The following is a 20,133-nucleotide window of genomic DNA, read 5'->3' on the forward strand; positions in this document are numbered from 1 at the left end:
TTAAACAATTTTTTCTCAAACTTAATATTTTTTTTACTTGATCTGAAAAATTGGACTGGAATAGGTGGGGTTCGAGGAGCAGGGGCGGAGGCAAGGATTTAAAGAGGCCCTACCCCGGAGAGCGCCGTGGCCCCCCGGAAGAAGAGTGATCCAGGGTTGAGTGACTCGGGTCCGCCGCAGTTCGGGGAACGTGTGTCTCCGGATCTCGCCGCCGCGACTCCAGAGAAATCCCGTGCTGGGCAAAGGGCCCTTAATATAATAATAGCTTGTCTCTTTAAAAAGCAAAAGGCGGGGGGGAAAGTTTTGTTGGCATCTGGTTTCTGATCTCATTATGTTGTGGTTGGCCAATCCAGCCCTCGGGGCTGATCCTCGGGTTTAAATCTCATTGGCCGAGAGAACATTTTGGGATGGTGCTTAGAGCTCGACGGGGCGGTTTCAAGGATCCCTTTTTTGGGGGGCTGAGGAGAGGGCGGGGCCGCCGGCGGGGGCCCCCTTGAAACCGACTAATTGGGATCGGAGAGGCCGAGGTGAGGGCTGGAGGAAGGCACAAAGGAGTCGCTGGGCGGAGAAGGGAGGGGAGAGGCGAGAGGAGGAGGACGAGGAGGAGAGAGGGCCAGCAGCGCGCGGTGTCTCCGGCGGCTCAGTCCGACCTCGGCGAGCCAGCGGGCGGGTGCGACGCCCCCCTCCCCCGCCCGGCCTCCCCAAGTCGGCAGCCGCGAGCAAAGTTTGCAAAGAGACGCGGGAGGCGGCGGCCGCGGCGAGGCGGCGGCGGGGAAGGCGCGCGGTCTCGGGGCTGGGGGCGGGGGCGGGGGGGCGTCCGGGAGCCGGGTGGGGGGCGGCGGCCAGCATGCGGCCCCGCAGCGCCCTGCCCCGCCTGCTGCTTCCGCTGCTGCTGCTGCCCGCTGCGGGGCCAGCCCAGTTCCACGGGGAGAAGGGCATCTCCATCCCGGACCACGGCTTCTGCCAGCCCATCTCCATCCCGTTGTGCACGGACATCGCCTACAACCAGACCATCATGCCCAACCTTCTGGGCCATACGAACCAGGAGGACGCAGGACTGGAGGTGCACCAGTTCTACCCATTGGTGAAGGTGCAGTGCTCGCCCGAACTGCGCTTCTTCCTGTGCTCCATGTATGCACCCGTGTGCACTGTGCTGGAGCAGGCCATCCCGCCGTGCCGCTCGATCTGCGAGCGCGCGCGCCAGGGCTGCGAGGCGCTCATGAACAAGTTCGGCTTCCAGTGGCCGGAGCGCCTTCGCTGCGAGCACTTCCCCCGCCACGGCGCGGAGCAGATCTGCGTGGGCCAGAACCACTCGGAGGACGGCGCGCCCGCGTTGCTCACCACCGCGCCGCCGCCGGGCCTGCAGCCGGGTGCGGGGGGCACCCCGGGCGGCCCGGGTGGCGGCGGCTCGCCCCCGCGCTATGCCACGCTGGAGCACCCGTTCCACTGTCCGCGCGTCCTCAAGGTGCCGTCCTATCTGAGCTACAAGTTTCTGGGCGAACGCGACTGCGCGGCTCCGTGCGAGCCGGCGCGGCCCGACGGCTCCATGTTCTTCTCCCAGGAAGAGACGCGCTTTGCGCGACTCTGGATCCTCACCTGGTCCGTGTTGTGCTGCGCCTCCACCTTTTTCACCGTCACCACGTACCTGGTGGACATGCAGCGCTTCCGCTACCCGGAGCGGCCCATCATCTTTCTGTCAGGCTGCTACACTATGGTGTCGGTGGCCTACATCGCGGGCTTCGTGCTCCAGGAGCGCGTGGTGTGTAACGAGCGCTTCTCCGAGGACGGCTACCGTACGGTGGTGCAGGGCACCAAGAAGGAGGGCTGCACCATCCTCTTCATGATGCTCTACTTCTTCAGCATGGCCAGTTCCATCTGGTGGGTCATCCTGTCGCTCACCTGGTTCCTGGCGGCGGGCATGAAGTGGGGCCACGAGGCCATCGAGGCCAACTCGCAGTACTTCCACCTGGCCGCGTGGGCCGTGCCCGCCGTCAAGACCATCACAATCCTGGCCATGGGCCAGATTGACGGCGACCTGCTGAGCGGCGTGTGCTTCGTGGGCCTCAACAGCCTGGACCCGTTGCGGGGCTTCGTGCTGGCGCCGCTCTTCGTGTACCTGTTCATAGGCACGTCCTTCCTCCTGGCCGGTTTCGTGTCACTCTTCCGCATCCGTACCATCATGAAGCATGACGGCACCAAGACGGAGAAGCTGGAGCGGCTCATGGTGCGCATCGGCGTGTTCTCGGTGCTGTACACGGTGCCCGCCACCATCGTCATCGCCTGCTATTTCTACGAGCAGGCCTTCCGAGAGCACTGGGAGCGCTCGTGGGTGAGCCAGCACTGCAAGAGCCTGGCCATCCCGTGCCCGGCGCACTACACGCCGCGCATGTCACCCGACTTCACCGTCTACATGATCAAATACCTCATGACGCTCATCGTGGGCATCACGTCGGGCTTCTGGATCTGGTCCGGCAAGACGCTGCACTCGTGGAGGAAGTTCTACACGCGTCTCACCAACAGCCGGCACGGCGAGACCACCGTGTGAGCCGGAGCTCCGGCGCCGCGTCCCCAGCCGGGCCGGCACCTCGCGCTCCGCCCCCAGGGAGGGGGGGGGGCGCTCCTACAGACTCCTTATTTTATTTTTTTAAATAAAGAACAATCGAAACCATTCTTTTTTAGGTCGCTTTTTAAAGAGAACTCTGCCCAACACCCCCACCAGGTTTGTAATTAAAACTGTAAATAGTTTTTGTAAATTTAATTATATATTTTCTATTTAAAAGAAAAAAGGAAAAAAAAGGGGGGGAGCAGTGAGGGGCGCCAGGCCTGAGGAATGGGGAAGAGGGGGAGTTGGGGGGGGTTCTCCTTTCTTCAGTCCCCTTTCAAACACCACCCCCTACTTCGGTTTGAGTATTTTGGTGATTTGACAGGGCTGGGCCTGCTGGAGGAGGCTATAAGTAGTTGGGAGTTACATTCAGGTTCTAAAGCCAAATTTGTGAGCCTTCTCACTGACGCTGGGTCTGTGGAAGCAGTTGGATACTTTTGATCAAGACTTGGATTCGTTTTGATTTCCCTTTCCCCCTTTCTCACTTGTCCTGTCTCCTTCACTCGATCTTTGGAAACTTCCCAAAGGAGATGAAGACGTGGAAAAAAAAAAAAAAAAAAAAACCCGAACCAAAGGGTGGGGAGAGGGCGGAGATCGTGTGAGGAATGGCCTCCACCCCTACCCTCCGGGCCCACCCCCCTGCTGGCAGGAAGATCTTTCTTCTCTGACTCTTCTTCTTTTCAACTCGCTGCCCCGAGCACTTGGAGGGGGCAGAAAGCGTTTTGCGTTGTGTGTTTTGAAACAACCCAACCTCCCCACCCCACTACGTTGAGCACCGATCCTGACCGCCCCCATTTTTAGGGGGAGCGTCATCAGCTCGCAGATGCTGGGATTTGGAGGTCACCTCGCATCTCTCTCCTTTCCCCTGCTGTCTGCTCCTCACCTGCTCTCCCCCCCACCCCCAACTGACTATCTCCTCTGGCCTTCAGGTTAGCAGTTTGTGGGGTGGTTTGTGCGCTGTGTGTGGGGTTTTGTTGTTGTTGGGGTTTTTTGTTTTTGTTTTTCAAAAGGCAATAAAATGGGTTTGGTTGGAGGGAGGGAACGGATGGATGGGCTGGTGGGATTTTTAGTTTTCCTTTGACAAAAGACTGGTTTCTTTTCAAACTTGTCCAGAAGGGGGAAGGGGGGAAGAAACGTGGGTATCTTTGCTTTGGAAGAAGGCTCTGGGCAGGCTCTTTGTGACTGTGGGGGTGGGGTTGAGTGTTCACATGACATTCTATATCACAAGATTGATAGAATGTTTATAACATGTTTCTTATCTTCCCCCTAACTCCCACAAATAAAAGTCAAGACTTCTCTTAAAGTATCTTTCACGCTGGTATGAGAATTGCAGTTTCCAATACACATCATTTCCCTCAACTATTTGGAGTATTTTAGAATTTTAATTACCATGGATCAATTTGAAGACCAAGGGATGGGGGTGAAACAAGTTTGCCCCATAACTCAACTTTTCAGCATCTCCTGTTTCTTGATAATAGTGCAAATTAAAGCTAATAATCATAATAATAAAGTGCATTTAATTATCTTCTAGAGAGCTAGCCCTTTAATTGTATTTAACAGGGTTGTAACATTTTATTAGTTTAACCAAACCAAACACCTCCTCCTTCCATCTCCCCCTGACCTAGTTGGTTGGGGGTGGGGTGGAGAAGAGGTTCCCTGCCCCGATCTTGCTTTTTTAGCCAAACCGTGGTAGGGAAAATGGTGCCTTAACACGCTTTGTTAGCAGGCTTTGGGATAAGGGAGAAAGTAAGTTAGAACCCCTACTTCGAAGTGTTTGCGTGTGTTAGTTTATGTTGGGGGAGGGGATCTGGAAATGTTTGGTGGTAATTGAACACGTATGTGGGGCTTTGTTGGGAATTGAGTGAGGCCTGGGGATTTCAGCAGAGTCCCCTTCCCCAAGTGTATAACCCTCCCCCAGATGATTTGTACCAGTGGCCAACATTATAAGTTAAAACTAGCCTTTTCTCAAATGATGGTGTGTGTGAAGTCCCAACAGGAGATTCCCTCAACTATCAAAGAAGCAGGCCAGGGAGGTGGCACCGCCCTGTAGCTCCATTTGTTGCAAGATTCTAGAGGAACCCCACAAGGGCTGCAGGAAAGAGTTAAATTACAAACAAATTGTGAGCGTCTTTCCTGGAAAGAATGGCCAAAGCTTGCGAAACGGGGGTTGGGGAGGTGGGGGGAGGTTTCCAGTGGCTGGGATGGAGCCCAGTGGGAAGAGGAGTGCTTGTCTCTGCTGAAGATTTGGGAAGAGCCTCCCCTGCCTCTCAGCCCCCAGATCCCAGTTTTGTGTGCTTTGGGTACATTTTGTCAGTGGACCGTCATGCTGATGGCAGGAGGAGATGGTAGAGACTAGCAACAATACCTTTTTCTTCCCGGAGTGGGGTGGGAGGGAGGGAATTTTGGTAAAGATCCTTCTCAACCCTTCTCCCTCAAAGTCGCCAATGGAGGGGAAAAGGGCCTGAGAACACTGAAAAAATAGGTTCTGTGGCTGGAGAGAGGACAGACAATAAGATAATTGCCTCTCTAGGAAAGGATACATCTTCTAGATGCCCTTCCCTTCTCTAAAGGGCTGAATTACCTTACAGAAAGTATGGGGAACTTTCTCTCTGGCTGCTCTCATCGCTCTAATGAAACAACTCTTAGACGGAGGGTGTGGAGGATTTAGGGGACAAAGTGCCCTGGAGCGGAGACCCATAAGTGAAACACTTGAGCTCACTGCCACCCCTGGAGAGGGGTCTGTCTCTGCTCCCTTGTTGGGAAAACCCAGTTAAACACAGGGGCTTGGAGGTGTACTTTCACAGATTTCTAGGTCGCCCTTTAGATAGGACACGGTTTACCCCTTGTAAGTGGGTTGGTCCCTCCGTCTTCGGAGGCTTTGTCTGGTGAAGGGTCAAGGGCCCAGTAAGAAAGCCCTTCTGCTGAGGCCTCCAGGCCTGGGGCAGGTGTTAGGCCACAGCTGCTTTCTACCTGCCCTCCCAATCATACCCCCTCCCACAAAGGAGCAGCAGTGCTTGGTCTCGAGGAGCAGGGCATCTCTCCTCCAGACTCCCCTGCCTCATGGATCAGACATTTGCTTTTCCTCCCCCACCCCAGATGCCCCTCCCGAAGATGCTTCCACTGTCAGATGCTGACAAACTGTCTGTCCTTTGAAGTGCCCCAGAAAAGAACACTAAGGTTTTCTAAGACAAAATTCTTCTGGACATCCCCAAAGAGTGAGGATCAGTGGGACCTGGACTTCCAGATCTTTCCAGAAAGCTCTCCAAGAGGGTGTTGGGATTCCTGATCTGGGCTAGATTCTGGAAGTGGGGAGATGCTGTCCCAGGGTGCTGTGGGGCACATGTCTGGGGGAGCAGAGCCCAAGCTTCTGCCATTTCTGAGGCATCATCCCTTTGATAATCCCACTGCTCACTGTAGTAGGGTCCCTTCCTTCTTCAGACATAGTCTCCTCACCTCAAAATGCATCTTAAACTTCTGGGGCCACTGACTCCTCTGAGAACCTGAAATATCTTTGGACACCCTCCTGGGAAAAAGTGGCCAGACCCCAGAACACAATTTTGTATGTAACTTTAGGGGGGTTATGCACTGTCTAGCTGCACACCCCTCCCCCACACCATCCCCGAGCTGGTTTTTCAGTCCCTGGTTTAGACATTATCTAGTCTTCATCACTGGGTAGCTCTACTTCTCCATGGGGCAACCTTTACCTTCTCAGACTCCAGTATCCCCCAGCCTGTAATTCCCTCTGCTGTGGAAAGGAGGGTCAGGAGGGAAAACCACCGGATCTACAAAACCAGGGACACCCTCAGACTAGGTTATTCACTAGATCCTGTCTCTCTTGCAGGTATCAAGATGCAGCAGAGTGGAATGAATGTTAATACTTTCATAGTCGAGGGAAAAAAGAAGAAAGAGACAGACCGTGTGTGGGGAGTTACAGGCATTGGCATGACAGTGCAGCTGTGAGTCTTTGGGGACATCTAACCTCTGAGCCTCAGTCCTCACCTGCAAAAGGTGATAGTACCTGTCTGCAAGGTTGTTGTGAAGATTAGATCAGATGATGCATGTACAGAACCAACACATAGTAGAAGCTCAATAAATTGTAGCACTCTTCCAATTACTCAGGATAAATTCCTAAAAATAGAATCACTGGATCAAAGAATGTACATTTCTTGAGGACTTTTGGACTTACCGTTACCGGTAGTTTTAACAAAGCAGAATGATTTCCTGTGCTCCTACTTTTTCTCCCTGACTCGGGGTACCAGCTCACAATCTAGAGGATCCCCGGGGTGGTGGTGGGCAGTGTTTTTCTCCCTTTCTCTCCTCTGATTAGGACAGAAATGTCTTACCCGCCTGAGTGAGCAGGGCACACATGCAGGCGGGCTCTCTCGCTGGCCGGCTTTGAAGCTGGCTAATTAGGGCTAGGGCTGTCACAGCTGGCTTCCCCTGTGCCTCTCCCTGCCCCTGCGCCTCTCCCTCCCCCTGCTCTGCCCCATCCCCAGTCTCATAGCCTGAGAGCGCCTCCCCAGCTGCCTTTCCTTCCACTGCAGGCTTGCGGCTCTTCCCAGCCAGCTGGGAAGGCCCTGGGATTTGAGGCCTGGAAGGGCCAAGGTGAAAGCAGCCGAGAAAGGACAAGATAGGACCTGGGACATGGAACAAGCTCATAGACCATTGGTTGGGTTTACAGAGGACTGCCTGTAGCCCCGGACCCCTCCTTATTCCTCATGCAGTCTGGAGAGGAGCTGGCCTGTGCTGGGGGCTGAGCCCTGGGCCCTTTGTTTGAAAGCCAAGCTTTCTGAAGGTTCCAGCCTCCCAACCTGGCCCTTATAATTAGCCCCAATCAGAGTGTTTATGTCGGGGCCTCGTGCAGAACTCAGAGCCCCATGATTTCATTCCAAACTTGGAGTGGGGGGAAGAGCGGAGAGGGAAAGTGATTTGTGTGGGGATGAGCAAAAAAAGGGAGGCTGAGGGTAGGAGGTGATGAGACGGAGACCTGGGGTGAAGGGTAGAGGAGAAGGTCCTGGGGAGGGGAGGACCACCACCCTCCATTTGGCCCTTGCAGGGGTCGGGACCCCTCCCAGTGTAGCTGGCACCCTAGCATCCTGACCCTGGGCCAGGCCTGCACGCCTCTGGGCAGGCTCTGTGGGTGGGTGGGCTTGTGCCAGTCGAAAATGGTTTGGATGTAATTAACCCGGCTAATCACCAGCCTCAGCCCGGTGGGAGGGGAGGGTACAGCCCAGAGCCTTGGCTCCCCCAGGAAGCTCTGGTCTCCCTATTCTCCTTCCTCTGACTGGGGCCTGGGGTGTGCCAGTCTCTTCGGCTCCTGGGGATGGTGGAGTCAGAGGGTGGGCAGGGAAGGAATGTAGGAAGGAAGGTGCTTAATTCTGATCTCTGGCCTCACCCAGCATGTGACTGACAGGAGGGAGTGTGCCTGAGGTGGCCACAGTGGTGGTGGTTGGAGACTGGGGGGTGACAGCAGGAATCCTGGACACGAGGGAGAGAGGATGCCCAGCCACTGCTCCAGGTGGCACTGGGTGTGTCCCAGAATCAATCAGCATCTCCTTCCAGGTCTAGGCCTCCCAGGGAACTCTGGCATGGGATATGGCTTGTAGGGAATTAAGCGTACTGGGTTTAGTGTCCTGTGGGTGGGGAGAAGGCAGAGTATGGAGCCTGAGCTTCTAACTCCCCTGCTTAAAATACTGTGAAGCCAGCAAGGAATGTCCCAACTCCCGCCCTCACTCAGCACATACAGCTTTCCATGACGTGGATCTGGCTCCTATATCCCCAGTCCCACTTCCCATCATTCTTCCCTACACTCTCACGTGCCAGCCTCCAGAACCCTTATGTTCTCAGACCAACCATGCTCTGTGACTTTGCACATACTGTTCCTGTGGTGCAAATGCCCTTCCCTTCCCCTCACCCGGATATGAACTCCTAGCATCTCAGAACTTACCTGAGGTCAGGTGGCCCTTCTTCAGAGAGCCATATCCCAGGCCAATCCTGTCCCCACACTGTGTTCTCACCTGTCACAGCATATCACATTACTGTTACTCATTTCCTTTCTTGACTGTGACCTCCTTGAGGGAGAGTCTGTGTTTGGTCTTTTATCTCCTTATCCCTGAGCGTAGTAATATGCCTGCCACATAGTGGGTGCCCAAGATCACAGGTTCTGGAGCCAGACTACCTGGGCCTGAATCCTGCCTCAGCTCCTTGCTAGCTGTTGATCCTGGGCAAGTTAATCAACCTCTCTGTGTATTATCTGTAAATGGGGATAGTGATTATACTTACCTTGCAAGACTGGTTTGAGAATTAAACAAACTAATTCAAGTAGGATGTTTAAAAGGTGCCTGGCACCTAGTAAGTGCTTAATAAATGCTAATTAAACTTATTCATTCACGTGTTGGCTCCATAGATGTGTATTTAGTGCTTACCATGAGTCAGGCACTTGCTGAGTTCTAGAGATGCACAAATTCAGTCCCTGCCCATACGTAGCCTGCCATCTAGTTTCTTGAATCAGTGAATGGATAAGTATTAGGTGTAGTACTTGTGAGTTTGGTTGTTATATGTTTTGTTAAGCAAGTTCACAATTTGACTGTTTGAGAATGTGTCCAGGCTCAAATATGGGATCACGGTCTACTTGGATTGTGTAAAACAAGCAATGCAATTGGGGACAATCCCTGATAAAGTTGACATATGTAATCTTGGTGTTTGGCGAACATGGGACAGAGGGTCCTGGAAGCCTCCTGCTCAATCTTCACTGCTAATGAGAATGTTTTAAAAAATATTTTTTCTATAAGGCAGAATAATTACTCTCATAGAAATATACAATGAACACATCAAAATTTTCATTTAACTCATTAGTTAGTGAAGGTAAGACATTCAAAGTAGAATCCAAAGAACAGAACATATCTAGGCCACCAAGAAATAAATTTGCTTAATGCAAAACTGGGCAGTTTCCACCGGACAACAATCAATTTCATCTCCACCAGACACAATTTACATGGACAAAAATCATTTCCATTATTATCAGTTGTCTGAGTTGTAAAATAACTGAAGATAATAAAACTCAGAGACGATCTTCAAGGACATACAGTAATATTTTTGACCATTTCAAAGTCTTTTAGTTTTCTTCGATAAGAAGTTCTGAACTCACATACCTGAAGATGACAAGTGTCACTCACCCCTTCCAATCAAAGAGCTTTAGTGCCAGTAGGGAGCCCAGTTCCATCCAGAGAGAGCTGGAAATCTTCCAGCCATCCCCAGCCTGGCACAGCTTTTGTCCATCTTTTCTTCCCCACCTTTATCTCTCTGGCTTTTCTCTCTCCTTAACCCTAACCCTATCCCCACCACTCACAACCCCTCTAATTGTGCAGCCAATCCATTCATCCCTCTATGTGGTAACCATCATTTATTGAACACTTTCTATATGCTAGACACTGCTAAGCTCAATACATTCATAACAGCATTTAATGTTCAAAAGAACTATGAAATGAGCGTTATCTTTACCTCAAATTACAGCATATTAAAGTACCTGAGGGAATCGCCCAGTGGTCCAGTGGTTAGGACTCGACGCTTTCACTGCCATGGGCCTGGGTTCAATCCCTGGTCGGAGAGCTAAGATCCTGTAAGCCGTGCGGTGTGGCCAGAAAAAAAAAAGAAAGAAAAAAAAAAGTACCCGAGATTCATGGAAACAGCTATTCCGAGGGCACCTAGCTAGTCAGAGCAGAGCAAATGCAGTCAGACTCTTTTTTAAAAAAATTAATTTATTTATTTTATTTATTTTATTTTTGGCTGCGTTGGGTCTTCATTTTGGTGTGTGGGCTTCTCATCTCGGTGGCTTCTCTTGTTGCAGAGCACGGGCTCTAGGCACACGGGCTTCAGTAGTTGTGGCATGTGGGTTCAGTAGTTGTGGCTCGTGGGCTCTAGAGCACAGGCTCAGTAGTTGTGGCACACGAGCTTAGTTGCTCTCCACCATGTGGGATCTTCCCAGACCAGGGCTCGAACACATGTCCCCTGCATTGGCAGGCGGATTCTTAACCCCTGCGTCACCAGGGAAGCCCAGCAGTCAGACTCTTAACCACAGTACCAGAAATAGTAAATGGGGTCAATTCTCATGCCAACTGTTATTAACTGGTAGTGACTACCTGGAGGATTGTGTTGAGAAGGATTCTGAGGCATCCTCTTGGTTCAGTGGGTGATAGTGCTGGGATCTACTAGTGATGTCTGCCATGGTCACCAAATCAGAGAATGTAAAGGTTGGCAAGCATGCCAGATGCTTGTCAGGCTGGCTTTATACTATACTGTCTCGTGCCTCATCTCCTGAACATTCTTTTTTTTTACATTGCTGATGGCAGCTTCTTACTTTAAGGCCTGAGCTCTGAGCCCTCCCTCAGTGTCTGGATCTTAATGCCACTTTTCTAGGTCTTTGCTACTTGAAGTGTGATCCCATCAGCTTTCTGCCCTGCCCTCCCCAGCCTCCCCCCACACCCAGCAGTGCCAGCACCTGGGAGCTTGTTAGAAAAACAGAATCTTGGGCCTGACCTCATACCTACTGTATCAGAAGCTGCATTTTAACAAGATTTCCAGGGGATTTGTTTGCACATTCAAGTGTGAGGAGCACTGGTCCAAGGGACCGCTTTACTCAACTGCACCTGCCCCCACCTCAGTAGCCAGAATCATCTTCTAGAAAGGTGCTGGCTCAGGCCCAGGTCTACATATTCCCAACGGACCCTAATACTTAGCCCAGCAGAACCAGATGCATTTACAAACTACTTCAATTGAGGTATAAAGACTTTAAGACATCTTCCCCCACCCTGGAAAAACCTTGCAGGATTCTCCGGCTTTTCCCATTAGGGCTGTGAGTGCCTCTGGGTCTGCTGACCACACCTGTACAGCTCAGCACCACATCCTTTCCTGTTTTCTGAGACTCTGCACAGTCTCCCTGAGGCCTCAAGAATCCAGCCCGAACTTTCCACCCTAGCCTTTGAGACCTTTGCCCCTTCTCATAGCGGTCGGAGGAGTTAGATTGGAGTTGGATGGGCAGCACAGAGACGTGGAGGAGAAACAGCTGCTGAATCTGAGAGCAATAGCTGCTCATCCAATCATTGGTTCAACCCGTGGTGCTGAGAGCTGTTCTGTGCCAGGCCCTGAGGGTGCAGCAGTGAATAGAGCGTTGGGCTCTGCTCTTGAGGAAAGTGGACATGTAAGCAGGTAACTGCAATGGAATGTGACACAAAAGGCAGACACTAGGGTTGCCAGGAAGAAGACAAGGGGACTCTATGCAGAGGGAACAACATGAGCAAAGCCATGGGAGAACATGGCCTGATCAGGGAACAGCGAGGACAGTGGGCCTGGGGCATAAGCTGAGTGTGGAGGAGAATGGCAGGGCCCATCTAAGTGAGGATTTGGGCTGATCCCCAGCAAAATTTAAATCTCATGGTGGCTTGGGCCTGTAGCACATGTCTGAGCCACCCCTGCTTGCTCTTAACACCAGATCTCATTTCTTTGCTGACGTAAGCCAATCAAAATCAGGAAACATTCTCTCTCTCTCTCTCTCTCTCACACACACACACACACACACACACACACACACGACATGTTTAACAAGACATGTTAAAGTGAAATGTTAGTGGGTTTGGGATCTATGGCCTCTCTCCAATCAAAGACTGGTTCCATCCCTGCCAATACCCCCTTTTCACACAAGTAGGAGCAAGAATGATCAGTGAATTAAGGAAAGAACTCTAGGGCAGGACTTTGGGTCTCATCTAGAGATGGGGGCAGGCGTGGCTACATGTATGTACCAGATCTGACAGTGTGACTGTGCCTGTATGTGTGTGTGTGCGTGTGTGTGTGTGTGCATGTATATGTGTGAGTGTACACATGCCACACCTCTGGGGAGGGGTAGGAATTCATTCCCTTGAAATCTCAGGAGATATCATTCCAGTTCCTTGTCAGAGAAAGGGTGATAGACTGTTCCATTGATGCCCCTCTAAGATTTATATGGGAAATTTACTTGGGGCTTGAAAAGTGAGGTGACTTTAATACATAACTTCAAATTCTTTGACACTCCTCTTGAGAGGTGGAGTCTATGTTTCCTCATCTTGAATCTGGGCTCCTTTGAGCAGTTGAGTGTGATGGAAGTGATGTTCTGTAACATGCAAGTCTGGGTCACAAAAGAACCCTTGCCTCTTGAGTGGCCTGAGCTGCCATGCAAGAAGTCAGACTAACCTGAGGCCGCCATGATAGAGAGGCCAGATGTAGGTGCTCTGGTTAATAGTTCTAGCTGAGCCCAACTTTGCAGCCATCCCTGACACACCAGACATGTGGGTACAACCACCTTGAATCCTCCAGGCCAGCCTGTCCTCCAGCTGAATATCATCGTGTCCTCAGCGATGCCATGTGGAACAGAAGAATTACCCAGCCAAGCCCTGCCCACATTCCTAACCCATAAAATGGGTGAGATATACTAAAATGGTTGTGGTTGTAAGCTACTAAGTTTTGGGGTACTTTGTTATGCAATGGATAACTGAAACAAGTGGAAATAATAATTATTAAGTACTTACTATGTGTCTGGCACTAAGTATTTGACATGTATTAACTCTTTCATTCCTAAGAAGAGGATTCCTAACTCAAGGGAACAGCTTGTAAGTGGGATCACTTAGAATTGAATCCAGGCAGTCTGAAACCAGAGCCCATGCTCTGAACCCTTACCTTAGGCTGTAGAATAGTAGAGATTAAAAGGATCTGAGGACTTCCCTGGTGGCGCAGTGGTTGAGAGTCTGCCTGCCGATGCAGGGGACACGGGTTCGTGCCCCCGTCCGGGAAGATCCCACATGCCGTGGAGCGGCTGGGCCCGTGAGCCATGGCCGCTGAGCCTGCGCGTCCGGAGCCTGTGCTCCGCAACGGGAGAGGCCACAACAGTGAGAGGCCTGCGTACCACAAAAACAAAAACAAAAACAAACAAACAAAAAAAAGATCTGAAAGATCACATGACTGAACCCCTTTATTTTACAGATAAAGAATGGAATACCATTAAATTCACCCTTGTAATGTATATAATTCAATGATTTTAGTATCTTCATAGAGCTATACAACAATCAGCACTATCTAGTTTTAGAACATGTTCATCACTCCCCAGAAAGAAACCCTGTATCTATTAGCAGTCACTCCCCAATTCCACTCTCTCCTCCTCGAGCCCACTGACATACTTTCTGCCTCTAGAGCGAGCCTCTTCTGGACATTTCATATGAATGAAATCATACAACATGAGGCCTTTTGTGTCTGGCTTCTTTCACATAGTATCTTTCAAGATTCATCCATGTTGTTTCATGTATCGGTACTTCATTTATTTTTATTGCCCAATAATATTCCATTGCACGGACATGTCACAGTTTATATACTTAAGAGATGGAGAACCAGGAGAATTAAAAGAAGAACCCTAGGATCCCACAGTCTCTTTGTGCCAGGTCAGGACCAGATCCCAAGTTTGATGATTCGGTCTATGGAAAAAAACAGAATGGAACATTCTTCTATCTCAAAACCCGCTTTCTTCTGGACCACAGCAATTGCCTCCTATCCCAGGGTCACCTTACCAAAAATCTTGGTTTCAATCTCTGCCATTCACTGTAGATGTGCAAAAATGACTAGCTCCTTCTCAGGACTTCTGGGTGCGCACGTGCACGCACACACACACACACATTTTCATCAGAGCTAGGTAAAATTTCTGTTGATACCATCTCAGTGATCAGGATTTTTGCTTTCAAAGGTATTAACCTGGCTCAAGGTCCTGCACTAGGAATTTCTCTTGTCCTTCTCTTCTTTCCCATTCTTTCCTCGTGTCATTTAAAGTGGAAAAACTCTGTGACTACATGTGGTTGTCAGCTTCTAAGTTGGCCCCCACTGATCCCTGCTTCCTGGGGTTCATGTCCTTGTGTAATCTCTTTCCTGAGAGGGACTGAGGCATGTGAATGAGCTTGGAAGCAGATTCCCTTCCCCCAGCCCTGCCCTAATCAAGACTTTGAATGAGGCCACAACCCCAGCCAGCAGCTGGACTGCAACCTCATGAGATATGCTGGGCCAAAGACACCCACCTAAGCTGTGCCCAACTTCGTGACCCACAGAAGCTGCAAGATAATAAATGTGTGCTGTTTAAAACTACTAAGTTTGGGGAATTCCCTGGCGGTACAGTGGTTAGGACTCGGTGATTTCACTGTGGGGGCCAGGGTTCAATCCCTGGTTAGGGAACTAAAATCCCACCAGCTGCATGGTGAGGCCAGTAAAAGGAAAAAAACAACTACGTTTGGGGATAATTATTTACATAGCAATAGACAACTATTACACTGTATATTGAAGAAACTTGGGGGTACAAGTGATGTATATGCTAAGTAAGAAATAGATATAAGAGAATTCTTTCCTCAGTCCATCTATCCATTCCTTCACTCATTCTTTCAACATGCTTTACTTGCTTTACCTCTAGGGACACAAAGATGAATGATACCATTTCTGTCCCTGAGGAACTTCCAGTCTAGTGGGGGAGGCAAACTTTAAATGAATTATTAAAATTTTAGTAAAAAATGCTAATAGAGGAAGGTTCAAGTTACCAGGGCAATACAAAAGAGGAAGAAAATAATTCTGCTTGGAGATATGAATAAAGCTTTGTAGGAACATTTGGTTGGTGTTTTGAAGAATGCGTAGGAGTTTGCCAGACAGGCAATGGGAGGAAGAGCATTCCAGAAAGCAAGAGCTATAAGCACATATACTGAGAGACCAAGAAAGCCCAGTATGTCTGGGGACTCACAGGTCATCACATGTGGCTGGATATTAGACCACTAGGTGACAGGGAAGTCTGGCAAGGGAGGGTGACCAGGCAGTCAAGGTCCTTGGTACCAGCCTCAGGTTTTTGGCTTTTATCCTGAAAAAAAAAATGAAGAACAGGTGGAAGTCTTTAAACCAAGGCATGTTGTGGTCAGATTTGTGTCTTAGAAAGAGAACTCTGAAGGGTATGGAGGGTGGCTGGAGAGAGGAGGCTGAAGTCAGAGAGGTCAGGTAAGATGCTGATTCTAATCCAAGGGAAGGGTGATGAGGCGTAGATGAAGCATTGTCTGTGAAATCAAGAGGAAGGTGAAGGAGAAAGGAGGAAGGAGCTTAAGGTGGTTTCTAGCTGGGATGACTGGGTGGATGATAAACCACTTACCAAGAGAAGGAATAAAGATAACAATGGGGCAGTGGAGAATCTCTTAGCCAGGATCATGTAGATTATGCCGCAGTAACAAATAACCTCAAAATCTCACTGGCTTAACAAAACAAAGGTCTCTTGTTTCCTGCCTCATATTACAGATCCCATGTGGTCAACAGGGGTCTCTACTCCATGTGATCATTCAGAGATCGAAGCTGACAGGGGCTCCCCCATCTTGTAGCTACGTCACCTGGAACACGTGGCTTCTTCAGACACCTCTTCATTTACACGGCAAGAGAAGAGAGAGATACTAGAGAACTGTGTATGGGTTTTTTACTACTCCAGCCCAACAGTGATGCACATCCACTTCCACTCACATTTCATTGGCCAGAACAAGTCTTGTGGCCTCTCCTAACCACAGAGGGTTGGGAAGTATAGGAGAGCACGTGGGATACTTGGTGAGCATGATTATCTCTGCCACATGGAGGTGAGGAACTCAGTTTTGAACACATTGTTGTGTTCTCACTGTTGTGGCCTCTCCCGTTGCGGAGCACAGGCTCCGGACGCGCAGGCTCAGCGGCCATGGCTCACGGGCCCAGCCACTCCGCGGCATGTGGGATCTTCCCGGACCAGGGCACGAACCCGTGTCCCCTGCATCGGCAGGCAGACTCTCAACCACTGCGCCACCAGGGAAACCCTTTCATTCTTTTCTTTCTACCTTCCTCCCTTTCCTTCTTCCACCGGTGTGTGGTTAGTATATACCTTGGCACAGGCGTTCGGGAAACAGCGGTGAGCAAGGCAGGCTTGGTTCTTGCCCTGTTGGAAGTGTGTGCCCTACTGGGAGGGACAAGGTGAAGCACCAGGTCATTACAATACAGCGTGATGAGCACAGTGCTTGTCAAGTCCAGGGTGCTATGGGAAATTCATAGAAGAGGCATCAAACCCCAACTTTATGGACCACAGAAGACTTCCCGGAGGAAACATCTAAGCTGAGCCTTGAAGGATGATTAGAGTATTGTGAGCAGTCACCTGTGTAAAAGCTACAAGGCAAGAGAAAGAATAGTGCTTTCAAGGAACTACAGGAAGTTCAAAGTACTAGTTCTGCTTGGCTGGAGCACAGAGTGCGAAGTGGCTGCAGGCCAGGCGGGGCAGATCACGAAGGGCTTTGTAAGCTCTGTTAAGGAGTCCAAACTTTATCTGGGAGCACTGGGCCATCACTGAGGCGCTTTCATTAGAAGAGCAAATGAAGGCTTGGTTTATTTTATCTATTATTAAATTTGATTTTGATTGTGAATCATTTTTTAAAAGGCATTTTAGTTTTGGGGTAGGTACACACATGGTACAAAAGGGCACATAATGTATAGAAATGCATACCTTATTATATTAATTTAGGTTTTTTTTTTTTTGCGGTATGCGGGCCTCTCACTGTTGTGGCCTCTCCCGTTGCGGAGCACAGGCTCCGGACGCGCAGGCTCAGCGGCCATGGCTCATGGGCCCAGCCGCTCCGTGGCATGTGGGATCTTCCCGGACCGGGGCACGAACCCGTGTCCCCTGCATCTGCAGGCGGACTCTCAACCACTGCGCCACCAGGGAAGCCCTAGTTTTTGTTTTTGTTTTGGGGCGGGGCATGCCACACAGCTCGCAGGATCTCAGTTCCCAGCCAGGGATTGAAGCCAAGCCACGGCACTGAAAGCCTGGAATCCTAACGAGTAGGCCACCAAGGAACTCCCCTGTATATTAATTTTGTATCCTGCCACTTTACCCAATTCATTGATGAGCTCTAGTAGTTTTTTGGTGGCATCTTCAGGATTTTCTATGTATAGTACCATGCCATCTGCAAACAGTGACAGTTATACTTCTTCCTTTCCAGTTTGGATTCCTTATTTCTTTTTCCTGTCAGATTGTTGTGGCGAGGGCTTCCAATACTATGTTGAATAAAAGTGGCAAAAGTACGCCCTTGTCTTGTTCCTGATCTTAGAGGAAATGCCAAAAGGGCATGAAATGAAGCACAGTTCTCCCTGGCTCTCCTGTTCCTGACTCCCCATAGGTGTGGCTTTTAGAATGATTGCTTTGGCTGCAGTGTGCAAAGCAATACAGTAACGAAACAAGAGAATTTTTAGGAAGGTATTGAGCATTCCAGGTAAGAGAGGATGGTAGCAACCACGGGAATGATTAGAGGGACGCTGAGGAAGCAGAAACAATGGAACGTAAGCATTGATTAGACATGGCGTATGAGAGAGGAAGGGATTAAGGATGACACACCAGGAAGGAGGAAAGTTCCCTTCAGTGAACCAAGGGGGAACGAGAGGGGGCACAGTTAGGGGAAATGTGGTGAATGGTCTGCAAAAATGGCCACCAGCAATGCCTTCCCCGTGCTTTCATCTATTTTTCTCTCTCCTTGAATCCAAGTGGCCTTGGGACTTTCTTTGACCAACAGGATGCAGCAAAATTGATGCCCTGACAGTTCAGGTCTAAGTCTTAAAATGCTTGGTACAGCTTCCTCTTTTGCCCAGTCACCATGTCAAGAAGTCCAAATACCCTGCAGGAGAAAGAGAGGCTACATAGAAAGAGAGGGAGAGAGATACCCTCTGGAGGATGAGAGATGATGAAGAGAAAGAGAGAGGTCCAGCCAGCCCCCATCTCTTCCAGACACACCAGCCCAGGCTTCAGCCATGGAGCTGTGGTGTGAGCTGTACATACCAAATCCCGCCTGAACTGCAGCATTGTGGGCAAATAAAAGATCGCTCTTGTTTTAAGTCACTCAGTTTGGGGTGGGTTGTTATTCAGTAGACAGCTGAAAGAGGTAGGAAGGGGTGGGAGAGAGAATATGAGTTCAGTGTCTTGCCCGTCTCTACCTTAGAGTTCCATAACTATGGTCAGCTGTTTTCTTCTTTTCATTTTTAAAATCCCCACTATCTCTGCTGAACACCTGCAGCTTTTTTTTTTTTTTTTTTTTTTGCTGTACGCCGGCCTCTAACTGTTGTGGCCTCTCCCGCTGCGGAGCACAGGCCCCGGACGCGCGCGGCACGTGGGACCTTCCCACACCGGGGCATGAACCCATGTCCCCTGCATCGGCAGGCAGACTCTCAACCACTGCGCCACCAGGGAAGCCCCCACCTGCAGCTTTATAGTCTGGAGCCTTGGTCTAGGAGGTTCAGGTGTCCTGGTCTGTTGTTTCTCCAGTGCTCACCTCAACAACTCTGACATCCATCGCAGGTTGATTACTGTTTCCTTAAGTCAGCCTAGGGTTGGTTCCAACTCCACCTTTGGTTTGGGGGAAGGAATTTTTTTTTCTGACATCATACCCCTGGAGGAAATGTTATTTCTTTGTATTCCTCATTTTCGAACGCAGGACTGAATACAAAGTGGCTGTTTGCTAAATGCTAGATGAATGACTAATGAGGTTCCCTTGGAGACCGTCCTAAACGCGGTCCAATTCCTGAGTTTCTGTCCCCAACCCAAACTCTACAGTTTCTCTGTTTATATGAGGAGAAGGTCTCACTCTCCCTCTCGCTCCAACTCAGGAGCTGGTCCCATAGCTGGGGGTGGAGAGTGGGGTAGGAGATGCGTAGTAAGGATGAGTTAAAGGGCTCAGACACAATCAGAGAGCTGTCCCCTCTGTGCCCCCAAGGAGAAATAGCAGGGGCCACGAGGAAGCAGGTGATGTGACGTGGGCAGGTGATTGATGGGGACAAAGACCTGAGAGGTCTGTCTGCATTCCTCAGCAGGGGCCCGAGGAGGAGAGCATGTGTGTTTGCTGTGTGTACATGACTGACCCCAGGCTCTCTGTCTCAGGACCCTCTTCTCCCCTAACACAGGACTGCCACCAAGAACTCAGCCAGCTAGGAGACAGTCTGCCATTATCTGCCTCCCTGTCTAGTGGTTCCCCGGGGCAGGGACCACCCCACTTTCTCCTAATTGCCCCTCCAGGGGACCTTCCAGGCAGTCCCTGTTGACTGCTCTTTGTGGCCTGCCCAGATCCCATTTCTCCACAGCTCTGAAGGGACAGAGCATCTTCTTTGTGTCCTCAAATCCAGCTCTAGTCACAGTGGAATCTAAGCAGGGACTCAGGTGAGACGAGTGCAACCTTCTCATATTCAAGATAAGGAAACCAAGGCCCAGGTCAGGGAAGTCACCTGTCCGAAGTCCCCAGCTGGCTCATGGCAGAGCTGAGGCCAGGACCCAGTTGGTTCCCTTGGCGGCCTCCAGCCTCTAGTGGGGCTCTGCTCTCTCTGAGTTCCCTTGTCTCTTTACCACTCTTTCTTCTCTGCTTCTCTCTGTCCCATGGCCCAGGAGAGGGGCACTTCCCATGGGGGAGGGAAGGCCAGCAGGCAGCCTTTCCTAATCAGTGTGGAACTTACAC

At 50.4% G+C, this 20,133-nt stretch overlaps 1 protein-coding gene across 1 annotated transcript; it reads left to right on the forward strand.

Annotated features, from left to right (window-relative positions):
• Positions 1 to 722: 722 nt before the first annotated feature.
• On the forward strand, positions 723 to 2,779 carry FZD2 (frizzled class receptor 2). The gene has a single exon (XM_029212259.1). The coding sequence runs from the start codon at positions 848 to 850 to the stop codon at positions 2,543 to 2,545; it is 1,698 nt and encodes a 565-aa protein (XP_029068092.1). The 5' UTR covers positions 723 to 847; the 3' UTR covers positions 2,546 to 2,779.
• The last annotated feature ends 17,354 nt before the right edge of the window (positions 2,780 to 20,133 follow it).

This window comes from Monodon monoceros, unplaced genomic scaffold, assembly GCF_005190385.1.
Source record: "Monodon monoceros isolate NGI ecotype Baffin Bay Population unplaced genomic scaffold, NGI_Narwhal_1 Super_Scaffold_9, whole genome shotgun sequence".
NCBI classification, from domain to species: domain Eukaryota; kingdom Metazoa; phylum Chordata; class Mammalia; order Artiodactyla; family Monodontidae; genus Monodon; species Monodon monoceros.

What these genes read in the sequence shown, in the direction of transcription:
- FZD2 (XM_029212259.1), top strand. Translation starts at nt 848, where the DNA reads ATGCGGCCCCGCAGCGCCCTGCCCCGCCTGCTGCTTCCGCTGCTGCTG.